Raw genomic sequence first — 20209 nt, 5'->3', positions numbered from 1 at the left:
AAATCACCTAGTGTCTTAGAATAGCTCCAATGTTAGGTACTAAGGGAACAATCAATACAATAGTAACTTCTATTAGATGAGAGGAGGGAGAAAGGCCTAGGGGCTACATAATGAAAGAGCTAGTTTGACAAGTATAACTTCTATGAGAAGGGCAGAAGATACGAAAAAGGACAGGCTAAGGCTATAATTAGAGGATCACACCCCAATTACAAAATACAAGAAAAATGGATTACACTGAAATCTACGATGGGTTACATATTAAATGAGACTAGACTTCTCGCTCTATAGGATAGGCATTCTATATCAGAATGCTCTAGTTTTGGCCAACAGAAAAATGTCTCTTTTTAATGTTTATTTATTTATTTTTTTTGAGAGAGAGAGAGAGAGAGAGAGGAAGGGGAAGAGAGAGGGAGATACAGAGAGAGAAGGGAAGGGGAAGAGAAAGAGGGAGATACAGCTGTCAGCCCAGAGCCTGAGGTGGGACTCGAACTCACGAATTGTGAGATCATGACCTGAGCTGAAGTCAGATGCTTAACCGACTGAGCCAGCCCTGAAAAATGTCATTTTTAAAAACACTTTTCTGGGATGCCTGGGTGGCACAGTCTGTTAAATGTCCAACTCTTGATTTTGGCTCAGGTCCTGATCTCAAGGCTCCATGCTGACAGCAGGAAGCCTGTCTGGGATTCTCCCTCCAGCCCGCCCACCCCTCCTCCTATGGCGAGGGAGCTCTCTCTCAAAATAAACTTTATTATCGTAAGCAGGAATGCATTCAACAAAACTTATTTAAATTTTGTAAAATAAAATTTATAATCTATGTAAAGAATATCATGCATTCTATTATCATAGTACCACCAAAAATATGAAAAGTTTACAAAGTGAACTGGGAAATGTTTAAACACAGATACATTTCAGGGGACATAATTAACATAAAATGTGTCACCTGACACCAAAACTTGAAAATCCAGAAATCTGAAATGCAAGCGTGGGCATTTTCCTATACCAACAAACCAACTCTCCAGTTCTCCAGGTACCGATGGTGTGTCCAGTTCGATCCAATTCTGACAAGATCTACCTGGGGTGAGCATCAGCTCCTGCAGGTGACGGGGACTCACTCAGGCCCACAAGACTGATCCCACTTCAGACACCAGTGGCCTTAAGGGCTCATGGGATTCCCTCCTCATGTTTAATTTGCTAAAATGACTCACAGAACTCAGGAAAACCCTTTATTTATGTTTACTGGTTTATTATAAAGGATGCGTCTCAGGAACAGCCTAATGGAAGAGATGCAAAGGGCAGGGGTGGGGGGAGCTTCCAGGTGCTCTAAGGGCGGGTGGGCATACTTCAGCCCCTTGCAGGCGTTCACAACTCCAAAATGTTCCAAAATCCACCAGAGTTTTAGAGAGTCAATCTCCAGCAGTCTCCCCTCCTCCTTCCAGAGGCCGATAGGAGGGGCTGAAAGTTCCCACCCTCCAATCACTTGGTCTTCGGTGACCAGCCCCAGTCCGAGGCTAGCTAGGAGCCCTACCTAAGTCACCTCGTTAGCATAAACTCAAGTGTGAAGAAATGGGCTCATTAAGAGCCATGAAACACACTCCTAAACACTCAGGAAATTCCAGAGAGTTTTCTGCCAGGACTTGGAAACAAAAAACAAATATTTTTTTTTAATCACAACACAGTGAGGAAAACTGTCAGAGCTGATTAACTGTCTGATTGTGAACCAAACACTGAAAGGTATGCGGGATCCAGACTGGAGAACCCTGAACACCGGATCCAGGAAAGAATAGGTAGGCAAAAAAAAGAAGCCCAGGCAACTTTTGTTCTTTTTCTTGCAATGCTGCACACACAAAGACAGAAGTGGTCTCCAGAGCTACCTGACCTGCATCTTGATGACACATCAAGACCCCGCCTATGACAGCACTGACTCCGTGCTGTTCCTTCGTGGGTTCGGCTTTCCTAACCAGGCCGGCAGCACTGGCACAGCAAGCGTGGAGCTCCAGGCTTACTTTCACCGGTCCCCACAGAGCAGCAGGGCGATCTGACTGTCGCGGGCTCCACAACGACCAAGAGGATCGATGTGTTCAACGTGACTGCCTCAGTGGCTAAGTGTTCCTCTGCCATGGCCCTGTGCGCTTCCCTCCCTAAGTTGTGGCTAGTCAAGAATTCTCTCCATCTAGAAACGCCAATAAATGCTTCAGATTGTAACAGATGACACAGAGGCGGTCTTAGGCTGACATGGAGCGAAAGCTGCAGGCTACTTGCGCCATGGGGCCAACCACCCAGAGAAAGTCTTCAGTGCTCTCCTAGCCTCTACTGCAGGGCAGTGATGCCCTCGCAAATGTTGCTGACGTAATGACAGGGGCGCCTTCACTAAGTGTGCCAGGGCATGCCACTTAGCACGTGTGCTCTTGTGTAAGGAGCACATGTGAAAGTGGGCACAATGATCAAGAGAGTCACTGTGAAAGGGCAAACCAGTGGAATGAATGCATTCTCCACCACACGAAATTTAAATAACACAGAACTATCTGACACAAAAAGTCCGTCTTTCTCCTCCTTTGATTGTTTCTCTGACTCTGACTCTTTGGCCATCACATCCTCCGGGCTGTAGCCGGGAAAGGTTCTCCACTTTTGAGGACTCACGTGACTAGATGGGGCCCATGTGGATAACGCAGGATACTCTTCCCAGCTCAAGGACCTAACCTAGAGTGACGAAATGTCCTGGGACTAGGCGGTGGTGACGTCGTGTGACCTTGTGAATGTTCTAAATGTCACCAAACTGTATACTTTAATATTGTTAAAATGGTAAATTTTGTATTCAGTGAATTTCACCACCAAAAAAGAACTGGGTGGGGGCAGTGGTGGGGAATGACGTGCTAAAACACGTTACATTGAAGATGAGCCCTGGAAACATTATGTTGTGTGAAAGAAGCTAGGCAGACACATGACCATACAATCCCATTTGTGTGAAATGTTCAGAAAAGGCAAATCCATGAAGACAAACAATACATCAGTGATGGCCAGGGGCTGGGGCAAATGGGAACGGGGAGGGACTGCTAATAGGTACGGACGGGGCTTTCTGTCAGAGTGGGGAACACGTTCTAGAATCAGATGGTGCAGACAGTTGCACAGACGAGTAAATGTACTAAAAATCGTACAACTGTACACTTTAAAATGGTGAATTTTATGGCATGTAGATTGCATCTCAAGCAAAATAAGCTTTTTTAATAAATAAATACACAAAGCAAAAGACTGCTAGTATGTCTGAAAGGAAAAGAGAAAAGAGTAAACACAAACCACCAGATTTTTTCTCTCCTGGAATGAAGGAGAAAGTTTACTTAGTTAACTGCTCAGGGAATTACTAAAAGGTTCACTGTGTGGAGTAACAATGCTTTGTCAAAGGTTTTGCCATTCCTAAAGAGTTAAGGTGTGGGCTTCTTCCTTGTGGCTTACGGAAGGCCATTCTATCTCTATAGGTTAAATTTGGTGGGGAGTACGATTTAGATATAAAAAGACTTTACATCTTCAAATTTCCTTACCATTGTAATTGGCTGCATCAGGATCATCCATATTAATGGCAATGACTTTCCAGTCGGTTTCTCCTTCATCGATCATAGCCAGTATGCCCAGGACTTTCACTCTAATGATCTCACCTCTCGCACATACCTGAGAGTCAAGAACCACAGTTAGGCCAATACCACAGGATGAAACTTTGGAAGCAAAATCTTACTTGGTGGATAATAGGAAAGAAGGAAGACACCAAGCTTCTGCAAACTTACCTAAGATTGTTTCTTTAAGCAATTTTTAAAAAGCTAAACAAGCAAATCCCTGTCCTATCAAAATTGAAAATAAGTACCTTGGAGGCCCTAAGAAAATCAGTAACATCATTCAGGATAATTCATATTTTTTGAGGTGTCATTGATTGTGCCGAAGAAATAAATTTCAAACACATATTTAAATGTACTCTCTTTACTTTTATTTTATACAAACAACTGAATTAGGCAAGTCATACAAATATGGCTTACCTTTATGACTTAAAGACCTGAATGTCAACTTTCTTTTCAGTTAACGATTTCCCTGAGCCTGAGAAAGATCATAAAGAAACTGTAACTACAGTCATGATGTTAGAGCTGCCCTACATGATAAGGAAATTCTGACCAGAAACCTCCAGCTCGTGAGGTTAGCTGACATGGGTCGATTTGCTGACTGCTCCCAATGAGTAGGCAAGGTTTGCCTTGTAGTGAGATGAAATCTTACTCCTGGTACTCTTCACCTACTGACTAGTCACCTGCCTTCCAAAGCAGAACACACTCACTTCTTCAGCATGTATATACAGTCATGTGAATATACACATGTTTTTGACTAGGTTTAAATGCACATATTAAAACATACAAAGGCTTAGGTGACCTAGAGGCTTTTAACTTATCATAGACATATCATTATTTCACTAAAATTCACATATTTTATTCACAATATTTTTTAAAGTATGACCTTGGTAAACTTCATTACTATCATCTTGACACTACAGAAACATTTCAGATTTCATTACCTTGCTTCCAATTTCACACACATCGATTGGGTCATTGTCACCACAACAGCCAGTGTGTTTGTCATTGTGTCCTGGGTCTTCCCAAGTCTAAAAATTAATTAATTAAAAATAAAAATAAATAAGGCTGAGAGTATATCATGCCTATACAAGCTACTGACAGAGTGGACCATATTTGACATTAAAAGATAATAGCCCATGAGTCTTTCTCCAAAAATATGAATCTTCAGCTATTGTTTTCTCAGTTTTAAGAAAGTCTTTATTCATATCTAAGAATCTTCACTACACACAATAATTTTAATTAAACGCTGGGGCCCTATTATGCTAAATACGCTATCTATGCTCAAATAAATATGCTATACTGAATTTAAGCTTTTGTTTTTTAATTTATTTTAGTTTTTTTAAGTGTAAGTGTTTTTTTATTTATTTTGAGAGATACAGAGAGAGCAAGTGGGGGACTGGCAGAGAGAGGAGACAAAATAGCAAATCAGGCTCCGGGCTGTCAGTGCAGAGCCCGATGCAGAGCTCGAACTCACAAACCGTGAGATCATGACCTAAGGTGAAATGGAGAGTTGGACACTTAACTGAGCTGCCCAGGCATCCCTAAATTTAAGCTTTAAAACAGATAATGATACTTTTTTTTAAGTTTATTTATTTATTTTTAGTGATCTACACTTAACGTGGAGCTTGAACTCACAACCCTGAGATCAGGAGTCGCATATTCTACTGAATGAGCCAGCTAGGTGCCTCAACAATGATCCTATTTGAAACAGACAAAAACCAACCCCATAATAGCTGAGACAACATGCAAACAGAAATACAGACCCAAATATTTACTTAAAAAACACATTAAAAGAAAAGTGTTTTGATGAACTTTTCGTGCTCACTATCTTCTATGAACTAGATTTTCTTTAAAATAGATTTCCAAAACAGAGATAGGTAGATAGTAATACTAAAACGGAAATGAGATGTTCTGATGGTTACATGTCATCACCAACCAGGAGCCAAGAATGAAATGTTTATTCAGGATTTTCTGGAGCTTTCAATTGCTAGCTTTATTTCTTGAATCTTTGCAGAAATCTCACACACACACACACACACAAAAACGATGGCTTGTGCTTGCCTGGATGTTTAAAAGGTATTTATTGTTCTAGTTCTTCTCTCCCCCAATCTAGAATATATTTCTTGGCTTTGTTTGCCTACTCAGGTGGAATAAAGGCAAAAAGATAAAAGTGAAGGGGGATAAACAAAGACCAGATCCAACAAGGTCAAATCAAACCTTCGGAAGAATAAGTATTTCAGCAGTGTTTTCTGAGAGGGACGATATTTTGAGGCTAACTACTAAATGAAGTGGAATACAAGGTGAAGTGCTATAATTAAGGCAGACAAATGGCTTTGTGGTTATTGGATGAGTTTGATCTATGTTTTGTTAACTTAGAGACTGTTTCACAGCAGAGTCTACTTAATAGACTTAATGGTTAATAAAAACAAACTGTTTATCAACAGGAAAAAGTAAATTGAGTATTTCACGTAAAATCATTAAGTACCACAGGCATTATTAGCCTAGCCAAACCAGAATTAAATATCCACCATTTACTCATAATAGATACGGTTCTAGTGATTTTCATTCAAACTTTAAATAAGAACCTACTATACACACAGGTATTGTGCTGGGCATAAACTGGTAAACAATACAGACGTCCTCCCTCTTAACAGGGTTGTCTGCTTAGGAAAACAGAACCCCATTATTTCTTTCCCACAAAAAGACTGGCATTAAGAAGAAGAAATCGGGACTCTCAACAGGAAAGCTTACAGGTGCCAGGTTCCTCACAGTAGCCCTGTGAGCTAATGCGAGTAACGCCTCGGGGAGAGCGGTCTCAGGGAGGGGGAAAGAGAGGCACGTTAGGCGAGCTAGCAAGTGGCGGACTTGGGACGTGGGCCAAAAATCCGTGCTTCCCACCACTAGCCTACAGGGTCCCGCTCTGCCACTTGTTCTGTAAAGAAACAATGTGTATGGTTTACAACCAGTCCATACAGAAAAGTCAGTATTTCAGAGAAAAACCTTCAAATGTGAATTTAAATATCATAAAGCATTTATCGTTCAGTTTATCTTGAAATTAAGTTTATTCAAGGAAGTATTAAAATAATTACTCTTAGGTGGGTAAAATCTACTCTAGCATAAACTTTTGGCAAGTGTTTAAATCTTTTTCACCAACAGCTGTAAGTTAATTTTTTGTAAGCTAAAATGTACACTTTGAGCAACCGCACACACACATACCTGAGGGATGGCACCATAGTTCCAGATGTATCCTTTATAAGGGAAAAGATTTGCAACGTAACGCAGCTTTCCTTTCTTCACATCTTGTTTAATTGGGTTTAAAGGGTCCTTTGTAGCTATCTGAAATTAAAAAAAAAATTCAAATCATAGAATATTTGGATATAAAATACTATTCAAATGGGGATTTGAGGAAATGAATTATGGAATGCACATCCCCTAATTCTACTGTAATGATATATTTTGCCTCTAACATTTCAATGATTTGATATAAAAGCTTTTCCCTAAACAGACTTTAAGTGGAAANGGGGGGGGAATCTTAAAAAAAAACCCCCAAAATTTCCTTATTCAAGAAAGCAAAAAATAAAATTACCTGGAATAAATCCTAACATTTGAGAAAAGTTTTAAGATTTGTAGGAAATGGGCAAAATAAATATTATCCAACTTAGGCTTTCTTTAAAACAGTTTAAATTATTCACATATTTGACTGTCTATTACATGCAAAATATGGTTACTGTCAAAAAGCTTAATTAAGTGATATAAAATACGTAACAAATATCCATGACAAAGAGCTGAATCTATTAGGAGTCATCAGAAAGAAATTCGCAAAACGCAACAGAAATTCCAAAACAATCACAGGTGGCCGGGGTGACTAAAGAGAGCCTGGTGACTCTGTGTAGGAATCAGTGATAGACTTAAAGAGGACAAGACAGGAGAAAAAGGTAATTCTAGGCTTTCAGAAGCCAGAAGAAGGTGTGGGGAAGATAGTCTGCAGNGTGACTGGCAGGCAGTGGGAGACGCCACTGCAGAGCAGGTTATTGGGACTCGCAAGAAGAAAACCCTAGACTCAGGGGTTGAGCCCTCAAGCAAGTGCAAATCAGTGTGGCTAGATCAAGATTAATACCCCAGGTCTGATCATCACCGTAAGGAGAAACATACCTCCATTTTTGCATTCGACCAGCGTGGCACTTCAACCACCATGTGGAACACATCCTGGAAACACACAGAAGGCGAGATGGTCATGGGAGCTAATTTGTTCTCTTACCCCAGTGAGCGTTTCATGAGTTTCTGCTTCAAGCCTCTTAATACCTACTTGATATAACCTAAAACCCACAAAAAATGGAGATCTTTAAATCCAGGACTAAATGTTCTATCCCTGTTAAGTAATAATTGTGTGGTTTAGAAAACATAACATGTTGTTCATGGGTAGGCCCAATCTTTCATTAAATTTCAAGATTTAATCAAAGAAATGTGATTTCTTTTCAAGAACCGCCTCTATCTGGTACCACACCTCAGGTATTAAAATGAAAGATCCATGAGTCTACGAGCAAATCCAGACTGTAAGTTTTCAGCAGCAATACCCTAAATGTTCACAAGATGGAGCTGTTACCACGTGAAAGAGGAACTGAGACGTGAAAAAGAGTAAAATTTTTTTTAAATGCATTACCAAATGAATAAATTACCTCAGGAAAAAGGTAGCAAATAGAGCTAAAATGTACAAATTTGAAGTCTGTTAACTATATTGAACATTTTAGTGAAATAAATGATAAATGTGTATAGGTCCTCAAAAACCACATTACCTAATATCACAAAACCTTCTTAACTGAAATGGAAAGCAAGCAAAGAAAGAACCAATATTACAGGGAAGAAAACATCTTTCTGAAAATGGTAAGATAACTTCACTGCATGGAGTAATTCCAAAAGCCTGAAGGTTTGGTGCTTTTTAGAAGTTACCTAGGCCTGGGGCGCCCGAGTGGCTCAGTCAGTTAAGCATCTGACATCAGCTCAGGTCATGATCTCACAGTTCGTGGGTTCAAGCCCCATACTGAGCTCTGTGCTGACAGCTCAGAGCCTGGAGCCTACTTCAGATTCTGTGTCTCCCTCTCTCCCTGCCCCTCCCTTGCTCACTAGCTCTCTCTCAAAGATAAAAAATAAATTAAAAAAATTAAAATATTAGCTAAGCCAAAAAATAGCAGGGAGTATCCTGCAAAACGCCAGAGAGCCGAATCATTCATGTTCTCTCAACAAGTAATTAATTACCAAGTGCCACTGTTCTGTGTTACTTTCTTGGGCACTGAAGACTAGCAGTGAACAGAATAAACACTCTTNAGAGAGAGATGGCATGAGCAGGGGAGGGTCAGAGAGAGAGGGAGACACAGATTCTGGAACACTCCAGGCTCTGAGCCAGCTGTCAGCACAGAGCCCGACGTGGGGCTCGAACTACGAACCGTGAGATCATGACCTGAGCCGAAGTCAGACGCTTAACCAACTGAGCCACCCAGGTGCCCCTACTGGATCTCTTTTTAAAGTAATGAACTTATAGAAGCTTTTAGTCATTATGTACCCCATCAATTTTCACAACAGAAGATAGTAAGTATGTTGATATAAAAAAGAGGGGGACTTCATTCTTTAACGGGAATGACTACTGAGGAGTAGTTCTCTAGTATTTCTCCTAGAGATGGCTACAATTCAGGGAGCTGTTCAAGTGAATGGCGATCCTGAGCATTTTCAGGGCAATATAAGAAATCCAACCAATTCCCCTACAGGAAGCACTTTCACTGGTAAATTATGCATTCTGACTGGAACTCCTGTGTACTGCTGGTAGGAATGTAAAGTGGTCCAGCTGCTGTGGAAAACTGTGGTTCCCCCCCAAAATAGAGTGACCATACGATCCAGCAAGTCCATTTCTGGGTATATACCCAAAAGAGCTGAAAGCCAGGTCTGGAATAAGTATTTGTATACCCACAATCAGAGCAGCATTGTTTACAGTATCTAAGCCCAAACAAAGGAAGGAAATTCTGACACATGCTCCAACATGCATGGACCAACCTCGAGGACATGATAAGTGAAATAAGCCAGTCACAAAAGGACAAATACCATGTGATTCCACTTACATGAGGTATCTAAAGAAGTGAAATTCATAACAAACAAATTCAGAAACAGAAAGTAGGAGGGCAGCTGCCAGGAGGTTGGGAAGGGGGAATGGAGGGGTTCATGTTTAATGGAGCAAGTTCTGGAGATGGAGGGTGGTGGGGGTTGCACGACATTGTGAACGAACTCAACACCCCTGAACTGTACACTCAGCAGTCGTTAGGATGGTGAGTCTTACATTACATAGATTTTACAATTAATAGGAAAAAATTATGGATTCTCATATTTCCTTTAAAAAAATTTTTTTAATGTTTTATTTACTTCTGAGAAATAGAGACAGCGTGAGCAGGGGAGGGTCAGAGAGAGAGGGAGACACAGAATCCGAAGCAGGCTCCAGGCTCTGAGCTAGCTGTCAGCACAGAGCCCAACGCAGGGCTTGAACCCACCAACTGTGAGATCATGACCTGAGCCGAAGTCGGATGCTTAACCGACTCAGCCACCCAGGCGCCCCTAATATTTCCAACATTTATGCATTTAAAATCCTGAGACAAGGCTTTAGGATATTTATTACCACCCAGTTACAAATTCATGCCTTCTTTCTCTAATCCTAACTGGTTTCAACTATTACTTAGCTCAATCCTGGATTGAGAGGAGAATCTGTTCCCCACTTCTACTCTGCTTTGATTCTAAATCCCTGCTCTGGCATCAAGCTCTCAGCTCCCTATTTATAGTCTCAGAGGAAGGAAGGGGTTAGTATCCCTAGTGGGATGATCTGCATAAGCCTGTAAGAGGCAGAAGAAAGGCAAACTAGGGGAGCCTGGGTGGCTCAGTCAGTTAAGCGTCTGACTCCTGGCCTCAGCTCGGGTCATGATCTCACAGTTCGTGAGTTTGAGCCCCACATCGGGCTCAGTGCTTATAGCATGAAGCCTGTTTGGGATTCTCTCTCCCTCTCTCTGGCCCTAACCTACACATGCTCTCTCTCTCTTTCTCAAAATAAATAAATAAACTTTAAAAAAGAAAGAAAAGAAAGGCAAACTATAGCTTTAGCTCTGACTTCCAAAAGTCAGAGACATAACACTCACTCTCCAACTTTATAATCATTTCATAAGAATGTCAATGTTAAAGGTGCTCAGATGCTAAGCAGATTGGAAACTTAAGTCTAAATTTATTATATCATTCCATTAAATCAAAAAGAGTGTAAATAAAAATATCTTAGGGGTAGGAGAAATGTAACCTATATCTTGATTAGTCTTTTAATTTCAGTGATTAAATAGGAATATTTCAATAGTATGTTGATCAGGGGTTTCATCTCCAAACCGGTTTGTTTTCTTACAGATCAAGTTAGTAGCCTAACAAGTTGTTTACTAATGAACAGGCGATGGCTATTTGGTAGGCTATTATAACTAATGTAGCTAAGTATGTGTTAATAGGGAACATGCTCTTAATTTAATTATATGCCATCACTGAATCTTCGTAGTAAAGTTACATGTGTCCTTATTGGGAGGCCTATGAACACCTTAAGACTTACAATCTGTGTCCAACATTGGATCCAAAGCCTAGTGAACATGACATTGCAAAATTACCTAAGTGGCTTTTATTTTTTATTCCTGTATTTATTTTTTTACAAATAGTTTATTGTCAAGTTGGTTTCCATATGACACCCAGTGCTCATCCCCACAAGTGCCCTCCTCCATGCCCATCTCCCCCCTCCCCCCCACACCCATCAGTCCTCAGTTTGTTCTCAGCATTCAAGAGTCTCTCATGGTTTGCCTCTCTCCCTCTCCCCCACTATTTCCTCCCTTCTTCTCCCCCCCAGTCCTCCGTTAAGTTCCTCCTAATCCTCCTATACGTGCAAACATATGATATTTGTCCTTCTCTGCCTGACTTATTTCGCTCAGCATAACACCCTCAAGGTCCACTAAGTGGCTTTTAAATTAGCATCTTCAAGTTGACCCACCATGTATTTCTCTAGATAACTTCAGAAACCAAGTAAATGCCAGACTTGGGAAGAAATACAAAATCACTCTCTGATTGCATCATCCTTCCTTTTATTTTCTGTTCTCTAATAAACTTTGCAGAAAATCGGTGGTGGCAGAGAGGATTTTCTTCTAAATTCATCTGGAGATTAGACGACAAGCAAGAAGCTAATAAAAAAGAAGGGCAGCTTGTATTTTAATTTCTAGAACAGTTTTGGAGTATAAAATCCCTATCAGAAAAGCTCACACAATTAATAAGGAAATGTTCCACCCCTAAAAAAGTACTTTTGAAAAGGTGCACTAGATTTAATCCTGTCTAAGGATATTATACCTTATTAAGTTCTCACCAGGTGACAATGGCTCTTAATCCTTAGTTTTAGGTTTGGACTTCAGTGTCAGTGTTTTGGCTACAGGATAAACTCTAAGCTATTAAACATAAATGGATTCCTCCCTGCGCACGTAAATTAGTGCAGCCATTATGGAAAACAGTACGGTGGTCCCACAAAACACTAAAAATGCTTTAATGAAATTTGCAAAAAGAGATCTTAGAGGCATCTGGGTGGCTCAGTGAGTTAAGTGTCCGACTATGGCTGAGGTCATGATCTCACTTTTATCAGTTTTCAATGAAATAACTCAGGAACCCATTTACTTTTTTTTTTTAAATTTAATTTCTTCAGCTTTATTTAGGTATGACTGACAAATAATCATGTATTCAGGGTGTACAATGTGACGTTTTGGTATATGTGTACATTGTGAAATGATCCCTCTATTAAGCAAATTACACTCTTCATCACCTTACATATTTACTTTATGTGTCTGGCAATACTTAAAATTTACTCTTTAAAAAAAATTTTTTTTAATGTTTACTTCTTTTTCAAAGAAAGAGAGAGACAGAGCATAAGCAGGGAGGGCAGAGAGGGAGAGAGAGAGAGAGAGACAGGGAATCTGAAGCAGGCTCCAGGCTCTGAGCTATCAGCACTGAGCCCAACTCAGGGCTTGAACTCATGAACCTTGAGATCACGACCTGAGCCAAAGTCAGATGCTTAACGAACAGCCACTCAAGCGTCCCAGTGATGAGTAAGGATTTTGAACACAGAACCTTTCCCAGGAAAAATGCACATTTATTTACCCCAAATCGTAGTATTACAGAGTTCGCAGAACCTCAGAAACCCATCTGTGGCCACTTGAAGGCCTTGGGGCCACCAAGGCTCTCTGGACTAGAAGACTTCTGAGCCTTTCCAAAGGGAAAAAAGCTCTCACTCATTTCCTCTGAACTCTAAGCTAAAGTAATAAAATAATAAGCAAGACTTTTTGTCTGCATTATCAAAGAGATATTTACTGTAGAAAACTGGGAACGTATAAAAGGTACAAAGTAAAATTCACTTCACATACATTCCATAATCATTCAAGGAAGTGGAGCACAGCAGTTAAAACCACAGTTTCTGGGCCAAAATATCTGGGTTTCAAGCACGACACGACTGCTTATGATCTCTGGCTGCTGATCCTGGACAACGGGGCTAAAGAGCCTGGCTTAGAGAACAACATGATGGCCAAATGATATGATCCACAGAAGGGCTTTAGCATAGTGCCTAAGGTTACAGGAATCACTCAATAAATACTAACAATATTTTTGGACCTTTTTATAAATAATGATCTTTAATGAGGCTTCGTCAATAAGCTATATACCCAGAATCATGGGACGTCAACATAGAATGTAATCTAAAAACACCCACCAGGATGAACACAGCTCAGAAATGAAGTAAATTGCTCAATATTGAAAAGCCAGTTAGTGGTAAAACCAGGACTAAAGTCAAGATTCCTTACTCCTAATTCAGTGATTTTTTTTTTTTACCCTATACAATAGAGCTCTGAAGGGCTAAAAAAAAAAAAATCAGACATTGTACTCAACATCATCGACCTATTTGATTGGTTACTGCTTACTGAGACTTTCCTATAAAGCCAGGCATTGTGGTACGTTATATGCATATTTAATCATCTCAACTTTACCTTTTCAACGAAGTCGACAGACCACAGAGGTTATGGTTAGAATATCTGTTTTCAAAATTTAGTCACCTGAAAGCTCACTGGAAGTGGGAAAAAGTTAGCTATGACATGCTGATTAAGCTTAATGGCCATCAGTCTTCATCTGTCCCCGGTTCTAATGTTAGTTTAAAAAACATGAAACCAAAAGATAAACAGAACAAAAATCCAGAAAACCCATTCTATATACATATAAAGTTGGGGGAGAAAACAGAGTCTGTTATTAATTCACTGACATTTAAAAACTTCCATTCAAGGAACTGTCTATAAAGAGAAATTGAAAATTCGAAACAAAGCAAACCCCATAAGGAAGTAAGTAATCCACCAAGTATCTGCTTGACTAGATCTCTTCTAAAGGGCTCAGGTACAGTGAGAGAGTATCTTCAGAAAGAATGAGAACATGAGTGCAGGGGCGCCTGGCTGGCCCTGTCGGCGGAGCATGCGACTCTGGATCTTGGGATTCTGAGTTTGAGCCCCATGTTGGGTGTAGAAATTGCTTAAAAATAAAATCTTTAAAAAATGATGCACGACTGCAGAAAATATCATTAAATTTCTGAAGCATCAACCTATTTGATTATAAGCTGAACTTTAAGAAGAGGAGGAAAGAAACATAGTTCCTGATTTACATACTCTCCCAGCAGTCACTGGTAAAACAAAGAAGCCTGCGTTGTTACAACAAATATTTAACGTCAAAGTTTAAGGCACAGAACCTAAAAATACCAAACTTCTCAACCTAAATATCAAGTCAGGATATTTGAACACTTTCAGATTTAGATAAACCCTAATCTACTCACTATTTCACACTGTTTATGCTACCTTCTGGATTTTCAAAATCTCTCTTATTTAAAAGGTTTTTTTATTTTTTTTTTTTAATGTCAGAAGACACCCTGAGCTACAGGTATTTTTATATGTGACCCCAGTATAGACCCAGAGCAAAGGACAAAATCCAGTGAGCCCTTGCCTTTGCCTTCTTCCACTGAATGGATTTGGAATGATCCAGGCAGGGTGTTGGCGTCACATGGTTTCCCAGAACTGGCTGCCTTGGTTACCTAGTGGCTGTCCACACTGGGAGGTCCTGACATAGAGCCAAACGTAAGCCCTTGGGGGTTTTTCCTCAGCAGAGCGTAAAGAGTTGTGTGAAAGATACATTCCTTTTTTTTCACCCTTTGAATGACTAACCATATTAGAGATAAAGTCTACCACCACACACATAAAATGTATTTACATAAACTTAATAACACTGGAATTAAACACACACACACACACTCTCTCTCTCTCTCTCTCTCTTTCTCCCTCTCTCTTCTGTAACCAATGGAATTAGTCAGATCTTTCATTTAGGCTTAATCCAAAACAATTTCTGTGTACCACACCCTTTTGGTATTTTGTATATACTAAACTTCCTTAAAAACAAAACAAAAGAACTCTTTCCTGCTTCTCTGATAGGAATCTAAAGGGCTGAAGTTCACTGACATCTGGACACTAGAGAAATCCAGAGTTGTTGCAAGAGCTTGTGTTTCTGAGCCAGCTTAGGGCGGTGCAAAGGCACATTCTTCATTTGAGTAATCCCAGATTACAGCCACACTCAGTCCCAGACAAGACTTCAAGGAGTCACAGAATAATCTGAGTGAAGACATTCTGCACGGCACCAAAATGTGGTCTCAGTTTCCTACTTTGGGATAACTTGAAGCAGTCATAAAACTAGGCACCACAATGGTTATGAGCATTCTGATCCTGGGCTAGAATATTAGAGTTTATATACTATAGAATATTGTATGTTACTTATAGCTATGATCTGCATGTTTCTGTCCCCCCAAAATTCATTTGTTGAAATCCTAACCTCTCAATGGTTACTGTATGGTGGGTGGAGCCTTTGGAAAGTATTTAAGACAGGGGTGGAACCCTCATGTATGGGACTAGTGCCTTAAAAATAAAAAGGCCCCAGAGAGATCCTTAGCCCCTTCTGCCACAAAGGTACATAGCTAAAAGCCCATGACCAGGAGAGGGCCTTCCCCCAACCATGCTGGCACCCTGATCTCAGACCTCCAGGCTCCCTGTAGCAATAAATTTCTGCTGTTTATAAGCTACCAGTCTATGGTACTTTGTTACGAGTGCTTTAGCAGCACATATACTAAAAATATGGTACTTTGTTACAGCAGCCCAGACTAGGACACTGTAAACACACACACACACACACACACACACACACACACACCTCTAAGAAAATATTTTTCTTCCTTAGAAGAAACTTCTATATGGCAAGTTACCATCAATAAACTTTCAGTCATCATTTTATACCTCTTAACTAATCAAAACGGTGTGAGATACTAGAAAGTACATTGACATGTACACTAGTTATACACTAAACCAAACTAAATCAAGTCAACCAAATGATGCCAATTCAAGAGGGAGGAAGGAAGGATCCTGCAGCTCATGCCAACTCCCAGCAAATCAGACGTAACAAATTAGAGTTTCTGAATAAATACAACTTTGAGAATCCCACAGGAGGACACATGCCAATTAGAGGTCCCTCCTGTAACTGTGACACATAATTGGCCTTAAGCTACTTCTGCACACCAGGCACCAGTGCCCAGCACTACTCCAAGTGCGTCATAAAGAGTTAACTCCAGGGGCGCCTGGGTAGCTCAGTTGGTTAAGCATCCGACTTCGGCTCAGGTCATGACCTCACAGTTCGTGGGTTCGAGCCCTGCGTCGGGATCTGTGCTGACAGCTCAGAGCCTGGAGTCTGCTTCAGATTCTGTGTCTCCCTCTCTCTCTGCCCCTCCCCTGCTCACACTCTCTCTCTCTTCTCAAAAACAACAACAACAACAACAACAACAACAACGCAGCAGACATCTGTCCTTATGTCAGAAGTACAAACTTCTCCTACTAGGAAGGAAGCTAAAACAAGCTTTGAATTAAAAATAATAACTAGTTAAATGTGTACAAATAATCTATGCTCATTGTAAAAAGATTAGAAAACATAAAAAGGCAAAAATGAAAACAAAAACAGAAAGGATCGCTAGCAATTTTACTTCCAAAGGACCACAAAGACTTTGGAATCTATAGCTGTAGACATTTTTTTCTAGCAAACTAAGATTCTTACCGATTTGTGGTAAGCCTATCAATCTGTGCTGGATTTCTTCAGCTCACTGGTGTGTATAGGAACAGACATCTCTTTTTCGAAGTTTGTAGACTTAACCTTTATCAACATTATTTGCATCTTAACTCTACCAGTTCACTGAAAGTACCGAATTTTCCTATAGTCACTGAATAATCTAGTTTATTTTTGCTATTTAATAAATATCCCACAACCCAAATTTTGTGCTGGCTACCTGGTGTATTTTATTTTTAAATGTTCATTTAATTTTTGAGAGAGCAAGAGAGCAGGGGAGAAGCAGAGAGAGAGAGGATCCAAAGCGAGCTCTACACTGACAGCAAAGAGCCTGACGTGGAGCTCAACCTCACAAACCATGAGATCATGACCTGAGCATAAGTCACTTAACCAACTGAGCCATCCAGGCGCCCCTACCTGGTTAATTTTAAAACCACTTATGAAGTACTAAGATTTTAGTTCCAAGGCAGCTTTGAAACATTTGTTATCTGTTCCTCTACTCCTTCCCCAAATTATTATTGCTTCTTTAGCCAAATAATCTGGATTTAAGACTGACTTCTTAGTCAATGTACCTTGAATTTGCAGCACAATGAGGCATTTTAAGCACTTCCGAAGATGTATAAGAAAATGCATATGTGGAATTAACTGATCTGAGCAAAGGGACTATGTTTAAATGGTAAGGACATCTTACCTTATCCGCATAAATTGGAACATCATGAAATGGAGATATATACTGTCCTTTTTCATTTTCTGCAAAATGAATTACAAAAAGTCATTACCAATTTCTTTTGTTAATTGCATTTTCAGATGCATTAAGTACACATTTTTTAAAATGCTTACATTTTTTAGAGTCATTTTAGGTTTACCATAGGATTGAGAAAAAGATACAGAGATTTCCCATGCACACCCCATCCCTGCACTTTCATGGCCCTTCCCATTATCAACGCCATTCACCAGAATAATGAAGTAGACAGTTTTTATTCCCACACAAGAAAAACTGGTTGTTGTACATTTTACCTTCCGGATCCCTCCAAGAGTGGGTTACATTTTCATCCTCTGCTCTCCTTAGGCATCTAACAGATATTAACCTCTATAAAGAGGGCAGGGGCTGCCTTATATACTTTTGTATCCCCAGACTCTAGCAGGGCCTAGCATACAAAAGGCGATCAAATTGTTTTGGACTGATCTTACATCAGTTAACAGCTTTCACAACTAATATAACAGTTGGGCTTGGGGGGAAGGGAGGGGACCAATGTGCTGAGTCAGAAAACCATGTTGTTTTAAGCAATGTTCCAGGAAGACAGAGACATCTTAGATTATATTTCTAAGGATAATCAAGGTCCAACAACCCTTTCCCAGGTAACTTCTATATTCTAGAGACTTAACTACAATATCCAAAAACTTCCTTACAGGGGCACTTGGGTGGCTCAGTTGGTTAAGATCTGACTTCGGCTCAGGTCATGATCTCACCGTTCATGGGTTCAAGCCCCACATCAGGTTCTGTGCAGACAGCTCAGAGCCTGGAGCCTCTTCCGATTCTGTGTCTCCCTCTCTCTCTGCCTTTCCCCCGCTCATGCTGTCTCTCTCTCTCAAAAAAATAAACATTAAAAAAAAAAAGACCTTATATTCTTTAGGAAACCTAAAGGTCAGTCCACACTATATCCCTTCACATTTAAAAATCAAGGTGGAATAGAAAAAACTGAGCAGTGACCATCCCCAATCCCATTACATTCCCTTCAGAGTCACTTGTGACCTCACAGTCCAATCCACTATCAGTTTTAAAGAGATTGGCACATGTAACTTTATAGAGGTAAAAAGTCTTCTCCTATTAAGGGAGGGTAGTAAAAAAAAAAACTGATTAAAACCCCTTAAAATTATGTAATTACACAGTTAGTTCTAATATTGGTATTTAAGTCCCAAAGAGTTCCATCTGATAAAAAAATTACTTGAGCCAGCGTCACAGTCAAGGAGTGGCTATGGTCTTCCACAATGGCCATCAAATTCTTGCTATCAGTTACATAACCTAAGTAGAAACTACTGTCCAAATATAGCTTGAAGCCAATTACCCAATCATCCTGCTGCCTTCAAACTTGAGAGTCACCTCTCTAAATCCCTCCTACAGAGAAATTCTAACTCCAGAAAAAATAGTTCAGTGAACTATTAGTCAAAAGATCCTACACAGCCCTTATTTAAGTCCGAAATTAAATAAAATGAGGAGTCCCATCCTTCCTGGATCTTACATGGTAATCTTCAGCTACATGGGTAAACCTGAGTTCACTTTCCCTTTCCTCCCACAGCACGTTACTTTTTGCTAGGATCTTAGTTCATTCTCTCCGTGTTCCCATCGGTCCCCTGCACCCGGCTCTTTCCTGTACTTCATACATCACCGGCAAAGACTTTCCTGCACCTGCCCATTTCCTTCCGAGTAAAACAGCTCCTTACAGTTACAACAGAACCGCCTTTGCTGACCATGTTCGAACTCCAATAATCTATTCCTAGTGGCTGGGGCAGGCGGGTAGGTGGAGATCAAGAAAAACCCGAGGCTGCTTTCCTCCACCTGCAACACAAAAGGCGGTGGGCGAGGGAAAGCGGTGCCCGGTCAGCCCCAGCCCGCGGGCGTGCTGGGCTCCAAGTGCAGCTCCAGGTGTGGACTCAGGTGCCGACTCCCTGCCCAGGGGTAAAAACTTGGCACTTTCTCCCTCGTGCTTCCCAGACTGATGTCACCTGTTTGACTTGAGGCGAACAGCTTTGTTTCAACACTGTTACGACAAGACTCATTTCCATTATTCTCGCTACAGGGGAAACCGCGGCGGGAGGGGCAGGAGCGCAACCGGGCCCCCCTAGGGACGGGTTCGGACGGCTCCCGCTCCGAGCCTGTTTCCCCCACTGCAGAACGAGGGGTTGGATCTCACCCTGCTTGGTGCCCACAAGCTGAGCTACAGTTCAGGAATTAAGGTCCTTAGGGAGTCATCCCCCCATCCTGCGCCCGTGCCTACAAATCAAGCAATCCTCTTATGCAGATTAGTTTACCTCCAGACACCTTTCTAGAGCGACTCAGTGGTTTCCTTTCCCATCAGACGCTGCCCAAGGACACCTGNCGGGCCGACGGCGCCCGGGCAGGAGGCGAGGCGAGGCGAGGCCCGGGAATGAATGGGCTGGAGGACGGGGAGAGGTCGCGGTACGCCGACACTCACTGAGGAAGACTCGGTACTCGAGGGTGAAGGGCGCTGCGCGCTCCTCGCTGCTGAAGCCGCTCATGGTGGGGATGACCAGCGCCGCCGCCGCCACAGAGCCACTAACCCGCACGCGGCGCCGGCTGACAAGGGGAAAGCTCCGCGCGTGCGCACCCAGGAGACTGGACTCCGGAGCCGGGCGGGGAACGGCTTTAAGCGGAC

General features: G+C 41.2%; 1 protein-coding gene across 1 annotated transcript in view; it reads right to left on the bottom strand.

The window, feature by feature from the left end:
• Positions 1 to 20180, bottom strand: part of PPA1 (inorganic pyrophosphatase 1) — a 28609-nt gene extending 8429 nt beyond the window's left edge. The window contains exons 1-6 of the mRNA XM_077778636.1: positions 20009 to 20180; positions 17506 to 17564; positions 7755 to 7808; positions 6819 to 6938; positions 4544 to 4630; positions 3534 to 3660 (exon numbers count right to left, since the gene is read on the bottom strand). Of these exons, the coding sequence (XP_077634762.1) occupies positions 3534 to 3660; positions 4544 to 4630; positions 6819 to 6938; positions 7755 to 7808; positions 17506 to 17564; positions 20009 to 20072 (511 nt within the window). The 5' untranslated portion in view covers positions 20073 to 20180. The remainder of the gene's footprint in view (positions 1 to 3533; positions 3661 to 4543; positions 4631 to 6818; positions 6939 to 7754; positions 7809 to 17505; positions 17565 to 20008) is intronic.
• Positions 20181 to 20209: the final 29 nt, after the last annotated feature.

This window comes from Crocuta crocuta, unplaced genomic scaffold, assembly GCF_008692635.1.
Source record: "Crocuta crocuta isolate KB4526 unplaced genomic scaffold, BGI_CrCroc_1.0 scaffold167, whole genome shotgun sequence".
NCBI classification, from domain to species: domain Eukaryota; kingdom Metazoa; phylum Chordata; class Mammalia; order Carnivora; family Hyaenidae; genus Crocuta; species Crocuta crocuta.
The sequence above is the reverse complement of the archived record's forward strand: the minus strand, read 5'-3'. Positions and strand labels throughout refer to the sequence as shown.